Source organism: Aspergillus lentulus, assembly GCF_001445615.1.
Source record: "Aspergillus lentulus DNA, contig: Alt04, strain: IFM 54703, whole genome shotgun sequence".
NCBI classification, from domain to species: Eukaryota; Fungi; Ascomycota; class Eurotiomycetes; order Eurotiales; family Aspergillaceae; genus Aspergillus; species Aspergillus lentulus.
Genome location: NW_028322122.1, coordinates 2,341,260 through 2,361,556, shown reverse-complemented (window position 1 = coordinate 2,361,556; position 20,297 = coordinate 2,341,260). Strand labels below are relative to the sequence as shown.

The 20,297-nt window shown below is 47.9% G+C and overlaps 5 protein-coding genes across 5 annotated transcripts; 1 reads left to right on the top strand and 4 right to left on the bottom strand.

The window, feature by feature from the left end:
- Positions 1–490: 490 nt before the first annotated feature.
- Positions 491–6,183, bottom strand: ALT_2067 (putative DEAD/DEAH box helicase; the record flags this gene model as incomplete). The annotated part of the gene is made up of 6 exons (XM_033557916.2): positions 491–2,093; positions 2,151–3,385; positions 3,453–5,441; positions 5,505–5,827; positions 5,889–5,984; positions 6,039–6,183. The coding sequence occupies 6 exons, from the start codon at positions 6,181–6,183 to the stop codon at positions 491–493; spliced, it is 5,391 nt and encodes a 1,796-aa protein (XP_033413807.2).
- Positions 6,184–7,844: 1,661 nt separating this feature from the next.
- ALT_2066 (putative C2H2 zinc finger domain protein) lies at positions 7,845–9,669 on the bottom strand (the record flags this gene model as incomplete). Its single annotated transcript, XM_089599252.1, has 3 exons — positions 7,845–8,025; positions 8,069–9,438; positions 9,505–9,669. 3 exons carry the CDS (start codon positions 9,667–9,669, stop codon positions 7,845–7,847), a joined length of 1,716 nt encoding a protein of 571 aa, XP_089456398.1.
- A 6,495-nt stretch (positions 9,670–16,164) lies between these two features.
- Positions 16,165–17,470, bottom strand: ALT_2065 (putative mitochondrial carrier protein (Rim2); the record flags this gene model as incomplete). Its single annotated transcript, XM_033557918.1, has 3 exons — positions 16,165–16,204; positions 16,263–17,210; positions 17,274–17,470. The coding sequence occupies 3 exons, from the start codon at positions 17,468–17,470 to the stop codon at positions 16,165–16,167; spliced, it is 1,185 nt and encodes a 394-aa protein (XP_033413809.1).
- An 872-nt stretch (positions 17,471–18,342) lies between these two features.
- Positions 18,343–19,068, bottom strand: ALT_2064 (60S ribosomal protein eL21; the record flags this gene model as incomplete). The annotated part of the gene is made up of 4 exons (XM_033557919.1): positions 18,343–18,667; positions 18,775–18,822; positions 18,892–18,959; positions 19,033–19,068. 4 exons carry the CDS (start codon positions 19,066–19,068, stop codon positions 18,343–18,345), a joined length of 477 nt encoding a protein of 158 aa, XP_033413810.1.
- Positions 19,069–19,143: 75 nt separating this feature from the next.
- On the top strand, positions 19,144–20,252 carry ALT_2063 (40S ribosomal protein uS4; the record flags this gene model as incomplete). Its single annotated transcript, XM_033557920.2, has 6 exons — positions 19,144–19,349; positions 19,419–19,456; positions 19,527–19,545; positions 19,624–19,722; positions 19,783–20,016; positions 20,075–20,252. 6 exons carry the CDS (start codon positions 19,144–19,146, stop codon positions 20,250–20,252), a joined length of 774 nt encoding a protein of 257 aa, XP_033413811.2.
- Positions 20,253–20,297: the final 45 nt, after the last annotated feature.

The following is a 20,297-nucleotide window of genomic DNA, read 5'->3' as shown; positions in this document are numbered from 1 at the left end:
TGGGGCATTGTTGCTTTAACTTGCTTATCGATATGTCACCGACTCCGGGTTATGTCATCCCGGTGGGCCCTCCGCTTTCCGTTAACCCCTATCTCCGTATTCTATACTCAGAGTAGTCAGCAGTAGTCACTCAAGCAGCAGTCTGTAAGAGCAGAGAGCTCTTGACCAGGCCAATCTCTAGCCTCGCGTTACTGGTAAAGGATGGTTGAACTCTGATTATCACAACATCTATTACTAGGTACCTGTGAGGATATAAGAGTTATTCCAGGAAGTTGAAGATGGGTCAAATTGTTACAAATCTATTGTAGCTAGAACAGATCGTCCAGACACTTTCTTTCTGCTTTCAAGTGCATCTCCAATACTCTTAACATGTCAACGTCACACATGATGCTCAGAACCAACCAGACGGGTTTCGATGTGGCCACCATGGAGTTTTTCGTGTTTGCGGCATCCATCAAGAGATGATCCGAAACTTCGTCTGCATATTGCTTTAAGCGAAGATAGCATGGAACTTCTCGTCGAACTGATCCTTTAACTCGCGGAAGGCATTCAGCACCTCCAACGACACCAATGAAGCTCGGTTCGCAGGCAGAATACCCGGAATCTCTGTGGTATCGTCGTCTTCGGAGAAGGAATCACTGTCATCGCTCACACCTTCGTCCCATTTCTCCAACACCTCCTCGTCAGTCGTAGCCCTGGTAGTCCCAAGTGATTGTCGCATTTGAGGAACTTGGTTATCAGTGCGCTTCGACGCGGCCTTCTGACCCACAGCCTGAACATTGAATATTTCCTCTTCTTCATCCTCCGCCGAAAGAGATGACGAAGAGTCGTCGCTGGCGAACATGTCTTCCGAACATGAACTCTTCAGGTCGGGATCAAGATAAACTTGCAGAGAAACAATGATCGTAGCCAGGATCAGGGAGAAGTCATTCAGCAGAAACCACGTGTCAGAACGAGAGATGAAATTGGCGACCTCAAGGGGTTCCACACATCCGTGACAGAAGAAGTCATACAGATACGCATTCAAAGGTGCCATACCCCCATCCGGATAAACATCAAGGTGTGGTATGACACTCTCCTCGAGAAACACGCCGGACCGGACCGAATTACAGAGGTCTTTCATGCTCTTAAAATGATCACCATGACCAGAGAGCCCAACAAAAGCTGAACGTGATTGATTCGCTTCCAGTACTCCCAGCAAACGACTGAGCTGTTGGTGCCCACTGCCCCCAACTGGCACTTTGCTAAGTGGCAACTCACACTCGGGTTCTTTCAGGTGCTGTTTGACGAATGTCTCGACGTACGCCGTATATGTTTTGAGAATGCTCTGATTATGAGCTCGAATCGCCGATACGGCATTCGGTGGCAGCGGTGGCAGCATCACGACCGAGGGAGACTTCAACTCTTGTCTCCGGGTCAGAAGTTCCTTGTATCGATAGCCGAGAGACTTTCTTCCAAATAGATGGGCGAGCACAATCATCAACGTCCTCAGCTTCTTCTCGGTGTTCTTCCGGTGCTGCTTGCACAGTTCCTCAAAGTAGCCAGCACGAAGAAGAGCATGAAATGCGAAGGCACTGTTTTCAGTGTAGTACAGATGCGCAATGCTAGAAGCCAAGCGAATTGGCTCTCCGTGTCTCCCGACGAGACCCTGGCGTCGCAGGTATTCAATGGAAAAGCGGAGGTGATGGAGTACCTTGTCCTTCGACTCGACACTTCCGAAGTTAATGCGCGGCTGAGACAGCAAGGAATTGATTGCCCGTGCTGCGTATGGCGACTCCTTTGAATTATGAAGTAGGATGAACAGTCGAAGCACAAGACTGGTCGTGATAGGGAAATGGCCGTTCAGATCCGGAAGCCGTGAACTCATCAATTGATATGCCTTGTGACGGGGAATGCCATGGAAGATGACATTACCGAGAAGATCAAATCCTCGGCGCCCTGCTCGACCAGCAGCCTGACGGAAATTGAGCGCGGTCAAGAAGACGCTGTCACCACAGAAGACCACCGTCGAGCACGGCATGTTGATACCCAAAGCCAGCGTTCCAGTGGCTACAACAACACGCAGGAATCCTGCGCGGAATAGCCTCTCGACGCTGTGCAAATAGTCAGCTAATATCCAATGCTCGTATCAAAGAGGTCACATCTCATACCACTGGCGGTAACGACGATTCAGTCCGGCATGGTGGACGCCTACTCCTCTCTTCAGAGCTTCAAGTAGCAAAGGCTTAATCTTGCGCCCTTTCATCATTTCTATCTCCTCGAGAAGGTCTGTCCAGTCGAATTTGTGAGTATCGGCAAACGAAAATTGCTCTAGAGGCCTGTCCGGGTCAAATCTCTTGAATAAACTATTATCTTCCTCCACATCCTTTGCGGTGCTCTCGGTTTCCTCCCAGTATTGTTTAGGGTTGCTCTTTTTCTTGCTTTTCTCATCGGTTTGAGCTTTCTTGGACGCAAGTTTCCTGTATTTCTCGTAGTCCACCATCTTCTGCCTCCATGATGCACCACTCTTGTACTTGTCCTCAGCTTTGACTAGATGCTCTAGCGTCGTGATCGCGATCTTTTCGCATGTCGTCCGTGCATAGTTGAAAAGCAGGGCTGGTAGGGCGTTTTGGGAATGCAAATCCACGAGGAGTGGGAACACAGATGTGCATAGCTCGTTCTTCATGTCTTGATGTTCGGGAACCTCTAGATCACTCTGATTCTCTTCGTTGCTTTCTGAAACCTGCAATCCTTGAGCAGGTGCGAAGATAGCCTCCAGATCGCTTTGGACCATTTCAAAGGGAGAGTGACTGTCTTGCATCCATGTCGATAGAAGTTCCTTAAGCTGCGCCTCCCATTCATACACATCGCTCCGCCTAATGAACGGTGGAAGGGCAAGTTGTGGGCTCAGAGATTCTGGCACAGGAAAATCGACTGATGAGTACTTTACCATACATCTCCAAAGTGTATAGCAGTCTCTCGGCTCAAGGGAAAGATCCTCAGGCATTTGCCGCTGCTTGCTGAGAAGGCTGGCGATTGGGTGAAGGGGGTGCAAGCCCTGAATAAATTTGGGCTCAGGGAGGCCCTTATGCCTCGATCGGGAGAGGCCTTCGAAGGGACGATCTGCCGGCATATAGAAATACTTCCGAAGGTCTGAGTAACGCTGCGTATGCTGAATCAGCTTGAGAGTCACCCCCATGTTGTTCTGTGTCGATTGAAGCCAATCAGCGAACTCTGATGGATTTCCCACGGTTGCCGAAAGAGCGATAATACGACACGGAGCCAGCAATAAGAGTTGCTCCCAGACTAAACCATCCTCGGTATGACCTATCGAGTGAATCTCATCGAAGATGATGCATTTGACTCTAGGAGCCCATGTGGTGGCGTTTGATGAGGACAACAGCATCTTAAACACTCCTGTCAGTCGAGAGACACTATAGAGGCAGAGTGGTAGCGGAGTTCGTGGCACTTACAATCTGAAGAAAGTGAGGCACGGTCACTAAGATCTGACATTTCAAAGCGTCGTTTATGCGAACATCGCGAGTGGAGATAGCCCAAACTGTCTGTTCAGAACCAGGGTACCTTTTCCGAAAGCGTGCATGGATCTCTGCACCGATCTGATTCACCAGCGCTTTTGTCGGAGCTACATATACCAGAACTCCAGTGTCGTCTTCCTGCAACACTTTCGACATAGCATAGAAGCTGATGAAGGTCTTTCCCGCACTGGTTGGGGCTACGACGAAGACACTATGGTTCTTGTCAAGCTCATCGAGGACATCCTTCTGCCATTCGTCCGGTTCAAAGCCCACACGGTCGTCGGGTTTTGCGCCAGTCTGACGATCCATAAATGGCCCACAATGGAGCAGTTGAAAGGCTTGAAAATCAAGTGGCGCACCCAGCTGGCGTGGTTTAATGCAACTAGTATGGAACTGAAAACACAACTGCCGACTCGGAAGAGAGGACGACGGCGATGGTGTATCATGGATGCTTAGTTTACAGCATATGTCATGAAACATCGAATACATTTCATGAGTCATGAAATTGATTTTGTGCCGGAGAGTTCGAATTTGATCCCAGACATTTCTCGCTGAGACGAGCTTATCTTCTTCCTGACACGATGTCTCTTTCTGCCACAGAGCCACAAGAAGAGTCAATAGGTATAGGCGGACCTCGGGCTCGAGGAAAGCTCGCTTCCGGGCCTCCTGCCGGTCTAAGAAAGCTCTGACATCGTCCACTTGATGATGAAGGCCTTGCTTTTGCAATTCGAGGAGCTTACGTTGCCATGAATCTATCCATGATGACTCTTCTTTTTTGGCCCTTTCAACCTCCTGTTTTTCTATCAACTGCTTTGCTTTAGACGATAATTTAGCAGCTTTCGGTTGCTTTCTGGCGGCTTTTGATGACACGATCACTTGTTGTTCGAGCACATTGCCCTTGGCGTTGGTAAGGCTGGCTGCGTATTTGGTGAAGTCTCGGAATCTTTCCTGGTTCCGTCGCGCAGGATTGTTCCATTTGGTTGTTGGCTTTTGAGGAAGTGCCCTGTGCTTGGAATCGAGCAAACGACGAGAATGCCAATGCGTTCTGTCCTCGAAGCCTCGCTCGGGACATTCCTCCTGCGAGTTCTCGATGACTACGCGTACGCTGGCGAGATGCTGATCAAACGTTGGGTGCTCGAACGGCAACAAGGCGTACTTGCTTTCCATGTCTTCTTCCTCTTCATTTGTTGCCTCGTCTTCATCCGTTTCGTCATCTTGATCTTCGTCATCTCCTTCGTCTTCCTCATCCTCCTCGTCCTCCTCATCGTCTTGATCGCCTTCATGTTCGTCAACGAAGGCTCGCTCTTTATGCTGCAATATCGCTGTGCACGGAAAGTTCTGAGTGAAGAATACTTCCGGACCGCCTAGTTCTTCAATGCGATTTAAGCAGGTCCAAATAGTATGCCAATCGTCACTGATGAGGCTGCTCAGGTGTGCTAATTTCTCCACCGAGTAATACGCAGCACAACACCTAAAAAGCCTGCCATCAAACAGGTCATGCAGATCTCCCCGGGATTTGTTTCTGTTTAAGCCCTTCCATTCGTTCGTTTGAAGCATGGTCGTTGCTGCCCTGCTGAACTTTTTAACGAACTTGTTGTACATCCCCTCATTTGGTATCTCGGGCCTCGCGGCTCTTCGTTGCTGCAGAGATAATCGTTTGAGGCAAGCCAGATGCAATAATAAGATGGCTATCATCTGTTTGGATGGTTCATCTTGATTCTGGGCAACGAGTACTGATGCGACTGCCACAGTCAAAGCCTCCCTACTTGTCATTGCCGAACTGACCTGATGACCGTTCGTTTCTGCAATAGAACGCAGGACTTGGGTGCATATAGATAGGTATGGCGGCTTCTGTGTCTTGCACTCCGCTTCTGATTCAATGAACGTGCGCTTGGAGGAGCTCGCTTGAATGACTCTTGTCAAAATCTATACTCGTAGTGCTCTGTCAGACAGCCTCCTCTCTTACACTAACAGGGAAAAGAAACAAACCTTGCTATCACACCACTCGATCTCATTGATGATTGCCACATCCAGCCCAAGAGTTATCATGTTACAGATAACACGAAGTGTATCATCAATGAGCCGAGGTCTGTTCTGCAGTACTCCATTGTGGCACATGACGAAGTAGACACTATTCGTTTGGACATACTGGTGAAATTCAGGAGATTTCATAGAGGGAAACCGGTGAACTTGAAGATCAGGGTACTGATCCTGGATATGCACCGTGAGATGCTGATAGATAATCTCTCTCGCCAACTGATACTTGCAGCGATTGGTATTTGAGGCGGCTTGGGTAGATATCCTTTGGTTCTCTGCAACATCAATCAGTAAATATCATTCCGTGGCCCTCTAACCAGCTGGCGGAATGTGTACCGTCAAAAAAGACAATATGAAAATTGCATCTGGTCGACAAAAACTTAGAGAGGAGTCGCTCAACGTTGTAAATACCCTGCAGGAGCTGGAACCCAGCTGAGAATTTGTAAGTAACACTGAACCTCAAGGTACGTGTCGTAGAGGACCTACACTTGAAGTCAAGAGCGGGATCGTCAAGACACTTGAGCACGACCGAATCTCCCTCAAGACAAAACAGCTCTTGTCCTGCGTAGTCACTCACCAGATCGAGAACCTGGGAGCTAAGTCTGGCATACCAGTCTCGCATGTCGTCCATCGTGGGTGTTGCATGAAGGCCAAGTGTGTGCAGAAGGCAGACAGCTGGAAAAAATAAGGGACAAAAATTTGGGGGATGAGGAAGAGGGGGGGTAGACAGGTGAAGTGAAGGAGGGGTGGTGGGTTGAGATTGTTTGCTTGCTGCAGGTGCAATAGGTTAGCAGCACAGTTCAAGGATTATGGCACGATTTACATTTAAGTAGAACGTCATGGTAGAGTCTCTCGCATTGTGTTATATCTTTTTATTCTGTTTCTATTTACAGTGTACTTGCCTACAGCAGTCCATATAATAGCATAGCATGCTAATTATGAGGTAGGTGAGTAGCATCTTACAGAAAGGCCTTTGCACATAAATGACATAAGATCAGACGTAAAGTAACATGAGAGGGTATAATTTCATTTCTGTGATCATCAAGTCAATAACATAAGAAAATAAAGGATTAAATAAACATTTTTTACATAATTACATCCGCTTCAACGCGGCTCTTCTCTGCGTAAGACGCAGAAGCACAAGGGTGAGGAGAAGAAGAAGGAGAGGGGAGATATGGTAGACAAGTCCGACAACATTTTGAGGCCTGTCATATCAAATCCTGCTCCAGGAGAAAAAGGAAAGAGCAATTCCCGTAGTCCTATGAGCATCAAAGAAGCATATCATCATTCAACCAACATTGTATTGACTGGACGAATCGGGGCTTCAGCGAACTTCATCAGAATGTGGATGAGCATCATGAAAAGTAATTGAAGATCATCCCTCCTATCATTTAAATTGGGGATATCGAGTGCCGTGGAAGCGAAGCCTCCAAAAATCATCCCCGCGTTACTAATCGCTATACTCCATAGTTGGAAAAGTGAGAGAGTCTCGTCACAGATAGGGAGATCGACCGTGAATTCGATGAGGCCAGGATCTGGGGTGATCTCAGATGTTCGAAGTTTGTCTGCTTTTGGTGCTTCAAGCTCAATGACATTCGCAACCGTCGTTTTGAGTTTGAGCAGCTTAACAATAACACGGAGCCTCGTCTGAAGCATGTGTGACCTTCGCAACATTACTGTTGTATCTGTAAGGTCTGGACTTGCCGAATCAAGCGCGTCATCAAGGAGCTGCATTTGGACCTCTGTCCTGAATAGAGGTAACTGCTTCCGTGCTATGGCCACACCGTCGGGGACATCTAATGTTTCTTTCAGTCAGCGGCGGCTTATGACAATGATAAGTTGAAGCGTTTGGAGACTCACTACCCCATGCCGAAAGGTCAAGCGCATGCGAAGCGGAAGCTATTGAAAGAGTGGCCGGTTTCTCAGTCAGTGCTATGCAAGGCTGGGTAGCCATCTCTGACATGAGTATTGCGGAATGGGTAAGGACATCATCTCCATTTAGCAAGCCCCGGGCTTTCCTTGTGTTATAAGTGCCAGTACGACCAAGTGCATGACTGCCTTGACTGCACAGCAGGAATGGCCGGTTGCCATAACTCTCAAGCTTGGCAGTAAGGATACCCATGCAGCCTCTTTGTAAGTTATTGAGAAGAACCAGCAATGGCTTCGTCCGCTGGGAAACAGCGTAAGGAAAGATAGAGGTCGGATGAACGGCAGGAATAATGGTCTTTGTGCATGTTATGAGCTCTTTCCTTGACTCTTGCAAAAATAGTTCATGCTCAAAGACTTGTGAAGTCAAGTCCAACTCTCGGCCAGACTTCCAGGGTGGTGATAAAGATTTCCCAGGAATATACGCATGATCAAGATATGTTTCCTGATGCCAGAGGCGCGACCGGTTACTTCGCTGGCGAGTCTTGCCTGTGCAAAGGTGACATTTTCGCTCAGCTCCATCGGAGGCTGTACAATGAGTGCAACTCTGCATGGTATGATTGCAGATCCTGCACTTTGTCTGGCAAAACTTCTCAAGATTTCGGGATTGGTTCTTTCGAGGATTTTCATCAGTTGGTCTTGGCCGTGCATTTGAGGTGCAATTTCGCTCAGAACTATCCCATGAATGTGATGCATTTCGGGCGGCAGACAATTGCTTGAAGCTGTCCAGACTAGGATTCCTCTTGGTAGAGGCTGGTGCCCCTTCTTTTAGAGTCGAATTCACGGTGCGGTGGTAGTCTCGTAAGCTCGTTGGACGACGTACAGATGATAGGTGCTCGGGACCGTCTTCATTCGGTACTGATTTGGGACGAGTACGAGCACGAGCGTTGGTTACAGGGGGGGGCCTTTGCTCGGCTTCGTCAATAGTATCAGCAACGACACTGGCTCGTGTATTGTGTTGAGAAAGACTAGCAGCATGGAAACTGAATTGCTGGCCAATATTGCTGAAGTCATAGTCGCCTCCAACCATGTTGTCTCCTTCAAATGAAGACGACGGGGGAAAGCCTGATCCATCATTACTGCTGGGGCCAAACCCCTGCTGGCCGCCAAAGTCTGCCCCGTCTCCGCCAGTGTTGCCGCTGCCTCGTCTGCTCTGGCTCGCACTGGTGTATGCAGAACTTCCGCCAGCTAGGCGGCAGTGCTTCACGACGCACTCGAAATATCTCTTCCATGTGTTCACTTGCTTTGGACAAAGTCCACACGTTTTGGGAGGTGGGCATGGCCGGGCTAGGTTGTCGAGGCAGCCCTTGTTCAGTAGAGTAAGGGCAAAAGAACCGTGTTTGACTTGCAAATGGCCACGAAACTTGTCCCTTCTAGGTGTACTGAAGGAACATGCAGGACAGTAGTACTTGTGCTCCGCTTGGTGAGTAAGGCTCACATGCCGCCGAAAGGTTCCTCGAGTTCCGTACACCTTCCGATTGCCTTGGCTGCAGAGCTTGCAAAGGTACCTATCTCGCGGAGAAGGTATGTTGGGAGCACCTAGGTCAAGTCTCTCCTGTATTGAGGTGTCCAGCTTGCAGAAGGTGGTTTTAACGAAACTTCTCAAGTCGACCAGCTGGGAATAACTGAGTGCAGGCAAGGCTTGCAGTACTAATGAGTCCCACAATTGAAGATCGTTCCTAAGTTGATTTACCTTCGCAAGCGGACTGTGGGCAGCGTCTTGCGGCTCCGACGGCATTTGCATGGGCCCTGCATCGAGAGATCCGATAGTTGGCCATTGGCCAGCCCAATCACCTTGCGACAGCGGAACTTCCGGCGGAACCAAATTGGTGTCAGTCAAGTCAGGTGCCTCAAAGTTGTAGTTGGTTCCTGTCTCATGGCCGGACAACTGGGCTGGCGCCCCTGTACTGCCGATACTGGACGGAGACACCGGAGCGAAGAATGGAGTCTGGCTATGGGTCTTGCCAAAGTGTTAGCCAGCTGTTTTAATTGACCGACAAAATACACGTGTAGGTGGTTGACTCACAAAAGACATGTCGAGGGTCGGAGCTGGAGCTAAATGGCCGCCCAGTGTCTGGACGGGATGGCCAGCGTAACGGACGGCACGCCAGATGACATTGGAGCCGGTGTACATATCGCCTTGCTCGTAATTGAAGTCATCAATGATATGGTCATTGTTCAGAGGATCCATGATAACGAATGTTTCAAGAGAAGTTCAATAAATTGACAAAAGACAGGATGCTAGGATGTCGACGAAATAGAAACAAAATAGTACAAAGACACACAAGAGACAGACAGAATTTAGAAAAAAAAGTTCCGGCTGAAAGGCCTGGCATACAGTTTGTAAAAAACAACGGTTTTAACGATAGGCAAACATCACGTTGAGTGAAAAGGAGTGTCGATCAGCGCAGGTAAAAGAGTAAGATGATGCCCGCAAGGACAGAATGTTTTACTTTGAAAACACTGGGGAAATGAACTAGGAACGGTGGCAAGAAAGAGAGAAATCTGGGAAATGTCATCTTTAAGAGCGATGATCAAGTACTCGTCTTCCTTTACCTGGGTGAAGTAGGTACCCACGGGGCTGCCATGGGAAAGTTAGTAAGGTACAGCCTACCATGCCTGCCTGATTTTCCTCCATGCACCTTAGCTTCAGCACCGGTAGGGGATAAATAAGCCCATAATAACTGAAGTAGCTTGGAACATGTACATTAACATCTTCTTCCTTGGACTCAGCTTTGCAAATTTCGTCAGAGAAAATTCGCTGAGCACCTTAGGCGGAGAACAGTGTGTTCGAAGGATGCTGACACTTGACAGCGGAAGCTAGAGATCAGACTTCTCGCCGAGGTCCACAGGATGAACTATCCTAATAGAATTGCTTGGTGGAGCTTGATGTCAAGCGTCTGTCCGGAACATGTATCTCACTTGGCTCCGGAAGGATTGTATCCGGGGAATGCAATGGATGGCTTTGCCTCACTCCCTGCAAGTACTATACGGTATTTTACTAGCAAGCGCGAATTGATACGTATCAAATTCAGGTTATTTAGGCGATCTGAGGTACTCACACTGCCAATGTCCGGCACTGGGTATCTCATTTGAGGCGAGAAGGATCAACTGTGATGCCTTTATTTCCAAAGAGTACTTGAAATACAAGCAGAGCCTCAGATCCCAGTCACCTCATCATTCACATTTGCCTCGCCCTAGAATTTATTAAACAGACCTTTGCAACATCCAGCAATGAATATCCCAACCAAAGAAGTCTTCTACATTGCTGGTCAAAGAGCCCCCAGATACATGCTTCTTAATCTGTTTACTGTTTCTGTCTCGCCATGGTGCAGTATGATATTTTTCCTTAGGCAAGTGTTGGTGTAACAACTATGATGACATACGGCTACAGGCTAAGCTGGGAGGACTGGGTTCTGAGCATTATTCGGCACAGTGACAAAACCCGGCTTCGAGTGTGGCTGAGGATGCGGGGCTGATAATAATTAATAATGGAAAGGATTGTGTTGAATAGATCTTTGCAATGGAAAGAATTATTTTCCAGCCTCAATTGTAGATAACCATTGTTCACTGTGGTTCCTACCTAGGTAGCAAGCAAGACAGCAAGAATTCTTATTACGGTTAAGATTAGGTACCTTACTGTCCCTGAAAAAATAAAAGGACATGAAGTACATAGGCTCAGCGTCAGCGAATTGGTCACACTGTCAACCTAGGTTGGTCAGAAAACTTCTTGGCTCGTACCTTCCATAGCTACCTAAGTGCCTACCTTACTCGTTAAGATTGTTCGCTTCTTGCTGAGTTCTCTGACGAGTTAGAGTAGAGGGATTTAGGACTCAGCAACTGGATAGTTGATACCTTGTAAATTTTATACATCAGCTGCGTGACTTCCAAACACTAATCTTTCCTGACCTACGTATCAAAGTAGGTAGCTTCTGAGTACTTTGCAAAGCATAACTACCTGACTAAGTAGAAAGCCATTTGTATGCATTACACAAGTAAAGATCATGTTACGTCTGATTGACTGTTGATATACTTTTTTCTCGTCACCTTGCTTCGCAGTCCTTCCTCAGTGGTTATTTGAGGCTGACTGAGTTCACCTCTGTCTTCAAAGTGAAGCGCAAACTTGGAATGGAGATTGCGGAGGTGCTAGAAGTGGAGACATCGATGGTGGATCATGGAACTCTAGGGCCCGCGCGGGACCGTTCCCCCGCCATCCAAGGAACCAAGACAATCTAGATTCCACCCGTGGGACACATACACAACAGTTAAAGTACCTACAAAATTGAACTGAATAGATGCGCCTGATCACGACTCTCGAAGCTGGAATCCTATAACAATGGGAGCCAAGTGGCACTTCCAATTCCGGACTACGGTGTAATCATCCCGATCATCTGGACAGTACAGCTGGCGAACAGACCCGCAAATATTCTGAGGTCTAGAATGGACGGTGGACAATTTCGACGATTTCTTTGTTGTACATTGTCAAATGAATCCACCTCTGACACGCCACATTCTCCATATTGTTTTGCACTAGCCACTCGTCAGCCACACGAAGATGGCGCAGCACTATTATGGCTTTTTCGAGGCACACTCCTCACTCCTCAGGCAAAGTCACCTCTCATTGTAGCATTGAATCATAAAAGCGCTTTAGACAGAAAGTCAATCTTACTGAGCGATGTCTCTTTCGTAAGAGACTGCTAAATTTCAATTTCAACGGGGCTGGTAAACCGTCTAAATCGCTCACCGGGTCAAGCCTACGAAGGATCTTCAAGGCATATGCTCTGTCTGCTGAGAATACCTTGGCAGCTGGCCAGGCGCCTTCAAGGCTCCCCGGCGGAGCTAAGAGACAGCTAGTGACACTGGGCATATTCTCACCCCCTGTCATCTATCAACAACTCATCGTCGCTACAGGTACAGCAGGCTCAAATGTTCGCAACAGATTCTATCACGTAAATGGTTTGTCTCGAGGTCTGAGCATTGAGGAGCTGAAACGTCTATGCCACTGCTGGATTTGCTGCCTAACCTTCAAAAAATTAGTAATGTAATGACATGACTCACAAGCGCAGTTGGCGCAGTTGCCATAATGTTGTTGAGAAGAACTACTGAAGGTTCTCCAGATCATTATTACTACTGAGTACTGTTATTATTTTTGGTCGGTGGCGGAGAAAAGAAACCATGTTTTGCGGGGAGCATATAAACATCATCTAGAACATGTTGTGCAGATTTCGGGGCATTCGACTTCCCCTACTGGCGCTGAAATTCTCGTTCGAACCTGAAGGTCCAGAACCAAGGATCAACCTGGACCTTGGCCACGTTCACTTATCCAACTACGTACTCTCAAAGTTGGGACAATGGACTGGATGGTTACGGGGTTGAACGTTTTTGTTTTTTCCTTTGTCCTTTGTGGTTGATCACCTCCTTTGCGCGATTTCATTATTATAAAATTATTGTTCAATTTGCTTAGAAGTGAAACAGGATATTCATACAGAGAAGCTACTGAAAAATTAGAGAAACAGCAGCGAATTGCTTCATACCTATCTTTAAACTGATCTAAAGATGAATAGTACAAGAGACAACTGTTTCTGAGCAGTATCTTAGATATAGGAAATAGACGGGGGGAAAAAAATAATAGAAATAAATTAAAAAAAATAAATAAATAAAAAATATGAATGATTAAATAAATAAATAATAGAACCCATCATTAAGGTAGATATTGTGGGCCAAGCGCTAACCTAAATTCACGGTCCCACCTCTCTCGTAGTATGTAGCCTCTGCTCTTCTCCATCTTCCCTGGATGCCTATGGCTCTCTCGTTACTAAAGCTCAAGAGCAAACTTTCAGAAATCCTCGAGATTATAAAATACGCGTCACGAGAGAAGGAGTAGAATATCCGTATGAGAAAGGAAACAAAAGAGATTAGTCACTGAAATGATAATCTAACAGAAGGCGAACGACATATCTGACCCCAGGATTACAATTTCTGAGGAGAAGGAATTCCGTACACCAACGATACGTCCAAATCCGGCGCTCTGGATAACTATTTACTTAGACTTTTCTTTGAGTCAAGCTGCCCAACGCCTTTTTGGGCGTGAGACCACCTCGCTAGGGGCGGTGCAAGGCTGGATGGACACAAGGACCAAGAGACGCAAGAGATGGACTATAGATCTCGGGACAACTTGCAGAACTCCAATAGACGTCTGACCAGGTTGAGAGCAAAAGATAGATTGCGGTGTGCGTTTCTAGGTGAGACAGGGTACTGTGACATATATTATCATTGTCGGATGAGAGATCCTTCGACGATAGTTTCGTGCTCTACGCTGTCTGACTGGTCAGGCAACGGCTGACCTGACTCTAGGTCAGTCTACAATGGTGAACCTGCAGCAAATAAGCTAGTTTGGGATAGGTATCTCGGTGAAGTATAGGTTGGAGGAGGACTTAGGTCAATCAAAGTATCTTTTGGGAAGTTGGTGTACCAGACACGACAGCAACTAGGCACTTATAAAAATATCTAAAATGCTTTTGGTCTCTGTCACCCAAATACAAAGCACTCTAATCAAACAGACAGGAGGCCTAATAGATGCAATAGAAAGGAGAAGGCCCGATGTCAGTATACAAAGAAGGCTGGAAAGCTAGATCAAAATGACGGCTTTGGTTTCGCTTTTGTTGCATCGTGACTGGCGACCAAGGGTCTGCTTTTGGAGACTGATCCAGCATAGCTTGCAGCATTGGAGGAGCTGTATCATTGCTTTGATATTGCAAAGGTGACAATGGATTTCTGGCGCCGGGAGACCGAAATATGCCTTGAGGAGCTGTGGTGATATCATACCGGTGTGTCCAGGAGCCGATATGGAGGAGGTCCATCTGTTGCTGAGCGGCGTAAGACATTTGGTTTCTTGAAGAAACCCCAGTTAGCCTGAGAAGGCTGAAAGGGAAAAATTCCTCGAACTGAGAGGTAGAGTTTGAAAACAACTGGGACTGACTACCTTGGATTGGTCGACATTGGCATAATCATACACGACAGGGTCGTGACAGGAATCGGGTAGGGTCGGCTGTAGCAGGAGGATAAGAGAATTCGATACCGGTGAGCTCCTTCTCAGTAAAGAGGGTGTATCGCAGCGAAGAGCCCTGTTAGAGTGCTATAGCTCCCTCTACACGGAGGGAGGTGACCTTCTTATAGGAAGCATCGCATCGCTAGGGATAATGTTGAAGAGAAGGTCGGATAAAAAGACAAAATAACAGAAACCCTTCCTTTCATCTTTTTTAGAGTTAAAAATGATACAGCACCGAATAGGTGCAACAGGGACATCCCGAGGGCAGGCAGTATTGGCTCAAATCAAGGCAACAGCTCCAAGTGTGTCCCAAACTATTTGTTGACGACACGGATAGCTTCTCTCTGGTGCAACTTTTCCAAACATGAATCGCCATTTCACCTTGTGCACGTTACCTTCTGGCCGGATGTATCCCAAGACACTACCTATTGGCCTAGCATATCCATTTGACTGATCATCACAGTAATGGGTAATAGATTCTTGAAACACGCAGATGCTCGAATCATCATTCGCCAATTGAAATTCATGAGCTGCAAGCTTCAGTACTGGCTTGGCCTCGTCAAACTCTCCTTCGCCTCTCCTACCTATTCTCGAGCCAGCGAGCAGCAACAAGTCCTTTGGGTGTTCATGTGCGCTTGGAGGTCACTGCGTCCTGGTCCCCTCCCTGCGCCTCCCCTGTTGAGATCCTGCTAATTTTCCTATTTCTCATTTAGCTTACCTTCTGGAAGCATAAAACGGTCTTCCGTCTTCTGGGGTCCATGACTCGCTGTGTGCCTGACGGCTGGTCCCTGGCAGGATCTGTCAGCCTTGCCCTGTGACCTCGCCGAGTACTTAGGCAACCGACGATTAGACACGAATAATTCGGTGGATCGTAGATTAACAGAAGGTTTAAAAACGCAATCATCGCTTGCTGAGGCAGATTCGATACCTTGGCCCACGTATAGATCATCAACAACACTTTTATAGGCTTTCTTACTGCAATCAATTTAAAGTATGTGTACGTAATGGGTTGCACGTTCACCATGGAGTTCAAGCCACTCATGGGAGGGGTACTGGATATATATTTCTTTTTTTGACAGACATCCACAAGATACCTATCTATCTAATAAGCCGGGGCAGGGGAGGATGATATAGCAATACTGAAATGAGTACACAGACACTCACTAGTCAGTCAGCGGAAACGAGAGCAAGATTTTCTAAATCATATGATGACTTGATGCAGTGTACGCCCATGCGGTTACTGTAAACTTCACCGGTAGTAGTAATCCGGACCTACATTAGATATGTCGAGCAACACAAATTCAAGGAGCTACCAACTATAGCATGATAATATTTATTCTTCTCAATCAAGCTTCCTTTTTTAAAAGACACTTCTCTAAGCTGATCCGACCCTGGTCCAACCCACCATATAGTTACAACGAAGTGGTTTCTCAGCCTTGTATTAGATCAAATGTGAGAGAAGAGTGAAGACGCCAAGCCAAGCAGCAACTATCCAAGAATCGCGCCATATACATGCAGTTGACCCTTCTAGTCAATAATAATAACACCAGTAAAAAAGCGGGGTTAGATATAGTACAAGTTCTACGCTCAAAGACAATCTTGTCTGCGCTCCAAAGTAGAGAGGACAACCTGGGTAATCTATGAAGTCGTTCCGAAAACGCGCAGAATCACCTCATACCTAAAGCGACGATGTCAGAAGCTGGTCATCTGTACAAACAGGGATAAGAGATACTCACATTCCGAACATGATGGCGGCTGACGGAACTACACGCAGCAAATGCGGTGTGAGACCGCCATACAATCCGACCATACCCTCCTCCTTCCACACAGTTTTAAAGCACTGCACAAGACCGGTGTATTTCATCTGAACCTTGCCATCCCCCACAGATAGAGTGGGGGCTTGCCTCAGCCTCGTTCGGACAACTTCGTGGGGGTACGTGGCGGCCGCAGCAATCAGTTTCGCCATGCCCGCGGAGCAGATTCGACCACCCCACAACTCCACATCGTCCCAGACGTTGTAGATGTGATTGGGATCAGCACGCTTGGCTGCTTCCCTGCGCGCTAAGTACATCTTCATTTGTTCGTACATCACCCATTGTAGAGTTGACTCGGTCACACCGAGGTATGATGCGGAAAGTCCCTTGTACAAGCCTCGAATGCCCTCGTGGCGCACCGTCTGTTTGATACAGTCCCAGCTGTTCATATACTGACGGCCTTTGCCATTCACGGCGTTAGACTTGTCTAGTTGTAAGCGTGTCTTTACCAGCCAGATTGGGTTGGTGGCCGTTCCTGTGGCAATTCCTGCTACGGCGGCCGCCGTCAGATGGATTCCGACGGGCGTCTCCTTGGAATCGTAGTATTGAAAGTAGTCGCTAAGTATCCGCTTTCCGTTTCCATATACGTAAAAGTTAATGGCGCGTGCCGGAACAACGCCAATGAGATTGGGTCCAAGGCCCTTAAACAGTGCGCGCCAGCCCTCATGGACATGTATCGAGCGCAATATCTGGAAGGTCTCGCTAAAGTGCATCATAGCGGTCCGTGGAAGTGAAGCAAGTGAGTTAGATGGTGGCAATGGGTGAGCGGCACGAAGAGACTTGAGCTGGGCTTGGTAGAAGTCGGACTGTAACCGGGTTTTCAGGACATCAAGAGGAGAGGTAAGAGTCGCGGCGGTCATTCCACCAATTCTGTGAATCTATCGCATTAGCTTCGAGATTCATCTCAACTAGCATAAAACTATAATTTCTTACCCGCCAGCGACAAAATGGGCGAAAGGCTTCGCTTGGCTCTTTTTGCCATCTTGTGTGATGGGTTGCGTCCCTTGAGGTAGAATTTCGCCAGTCTCCCTTGACTGTAGCAATAGATCTTGACCAAGAGCCGCTGCAGACTCTCTTGCTTCCAGATGCGCCTGCGCAGAGCTGGAGTGAGAAGTGGCTGATAGAGGCATCAACGAGGCCTGGGGTATTATCGGGACGGAGAATACGGCAACGATCGGTCTGACACGGAAAGCAGTAGCATTTAGGCAGTGATAGCCATGAAGAGGGAATATTCTCAGAAGTAATGTACAAAGTGATGCTGATAATTCCAAATCGAATTAATAAGGAGGCGTAACTGGCGACGAGGATGATACGTTCGATTTCAATTTTTTTTTGGCGACAGCTTATTTTTGCCTGGGCGGAACCTCTGGGCGGAACTCTCTGCCACTGCCGATTGGCAATCTCTTCCGTCGCCGCTTTAACGGCTAATGCAGGAACCCCTACTTGGATTATTTCATTCACAGAGAATGAGGTCTCATAGCGTCATTCTTTGACCGCTTTAATGTATCTACCTAAGCTCTAGTGGTCCCATGCATAATCCCACTCTAATTCAGTGCTCGGTGGCGCGGGTAGAGGCGCCGCTTTAGGTCGATGCTACCTCGTTGCAGTCGGCATGACAATTGCTTACGCCTACCGATTGGAGTATCTCTAGTGAAATGACACGATCTTGCGAAATATCTACTCAAGTGATTGATTGATTGTCACACCTAGAAATAGCAATATCGCAGGAGTTGTGGGCGCGAAAGTTGTCTGGCAGATTGACCAATAGGTGCCTTTAAGAGACCCGTTCCAGCCAGAATATCCAAATCATACTGGTTCTTCGAAGGGGGAATCGAAAGGTTTGTCTTTTTTTCTTTCATTCAGGGGAATCTATGCACAGGCTTGAGATGTGCTAGAACATCTGAGAACCCTAATTTTTTATCGCTTCGTCTCAATGCAAAGTCCACCCATAGACGGAAAAACCCAGAAACACCAAACAACCGCATCGGCCATATCCATTCGTTTAGATGTGGGTGTCGTAAGGGATGGGGGTGATGGTCTCAGCGGCAACACCCTCAACAACGTGGCCCTCACGGGGCATGGCAGGCTGTCTCTTCAGGTGGAGGTGAATGCCCTGCTCCTTGGCCTGGCGCTTCTTGGCGGCGTTCTCCTTGACACGCTTGATGAAGTCCTCACGGGAACGGGAGTGCTTGACGTGCTCGATGCGAACGTTGATGCGCTTCTCCATGTAGCGGTTGCCGACAACCTTGTAGATGATGACACCGACGGAAGACTTGGTCACGTTGTAGACGACACCGGTCTTACCGTTGTAGACCTTGTAGGGCATACTGTTCCAAAATTTCAGCAAACAAATCCTCGAATTTTCCATCACAATCACGTATAGTCCGCGCCTTCCGGGCTCCTCGTGATTGCAGCGGGCGGAAATCGTACTGACCCCTTCTGAACGGCACCGTTGACCTTGATATCCACGATGTCGCCAACCCTATGAAAACAACAATCAGATCCTGCTCGCACATCTCTCCATTATCATGTTCAAATTTCTGGTTCGTACCGGTAGGTCTTCAGGTAGGTCGACAGACGGATCATGCCATTCTCCTTGAAGCCGCGGCTGAAGGCATACTACAACCATCGTCAGCGCTCCGTTTCAGTCCGCGAAAAAAAGCGTCGATATGAATCCATCGCATGAACGTACGCGAGTGCCCGATCTCAAACCGTGGGAGTGACCCATTTTTGCGGTGTAGGTGGTGCTGGTGTTGAAAAATTGTCGACAACGAAGAAATGCCTCCTTCTGCCGCACTTGGTGATGGTGTCAACGTCCTCGGGTGCATTTGGTGCGCCGCCAGGGCTAGCCCTAGCCCTAACCTCAACACGGTTAGTCTCCACTCTTCTCCTCGCTTGTTTCCGCCCCAAAGAGCATCCTTCAACTTCTGAACTTTGCGATCTTCGTGAAGTTTGGTGTGCTCGACAACATCACGACAACGCGCAATCAGCAGCCATGGCCCCCGTCCCGTGAGTATATACAATGTGGTAAATGCGAAATGAAGTCTCATCGTTCTAATTACCGATTCTGCTTTACAGTCGCGTTTACTCCAAGACCTACAAGGTCCCTCGTCGTCGTAAGTATTTCTAATATATCCAAAAATGGAAAATTCATCAAAGTCGGAATAAACGCTAATTGATGTTCAGCTTTCGAGTCGGCTCGTCTGTTAGTACTCTCCGGCCACTGATCAGAAGCGTGCTTCTGTTTAAGTCGTGTGTTCCATGCCTAACCTTTGGTCGATAGTGACTCGGAACTGAAGATTGTCGGCGAGTACGGCCTGCGCAACAAGCGTGAGGTGTGGCGTGTCCAACTCACCCTGTCCAAGATCCGTCGTGCTGCTCGGTATGCGCTTTTTCAGCCCTGCGACAATTGAGAAGCAGTGACTAACATATTCCGGTCTAGTGAGCTTCTCACCCTCGACGAGAAGGACCCCAAGCGTCTTTTCGAAGGTAACGCTTTGATTCGTCGTCTGGTCCGCATTGGTGTGCTCGATGAGTCCCGCATGAAGCTCGATTACGTCCTGGCCCTCCGTGTCGAGGACTTCCTTGAGCGTCGTCTGCAGACCTGTGTCTACAAGCTCGGTCTTGCCAAGTCCATCCACCACGCTCGTGTCCTGATCAAGCAGCGTCACATCCGGTATGGCTCACCATTCGATAGCGCTAAGGAAATGATGCTAACCTATTTTAACCAACAGTGTCGGCAAGCAGATCGTCAACGTGCCTTCCTACATGGTTCGCCTTGACTCCCAGAAGCACATCGACTTCGCTCTCACCTCCCCCTACGGTGGTGGCCGCCCTGGCCGTGTCCAGCGCAAGAAGGCCGCTGCCGCTGCTGGCGGTGATGGTGAGGAGGCTGAGGAGGACGAGGAGTAGATGTCTTAACTAAAAATCAGGAGTACGGCCGGGTCTCGTTTTGGA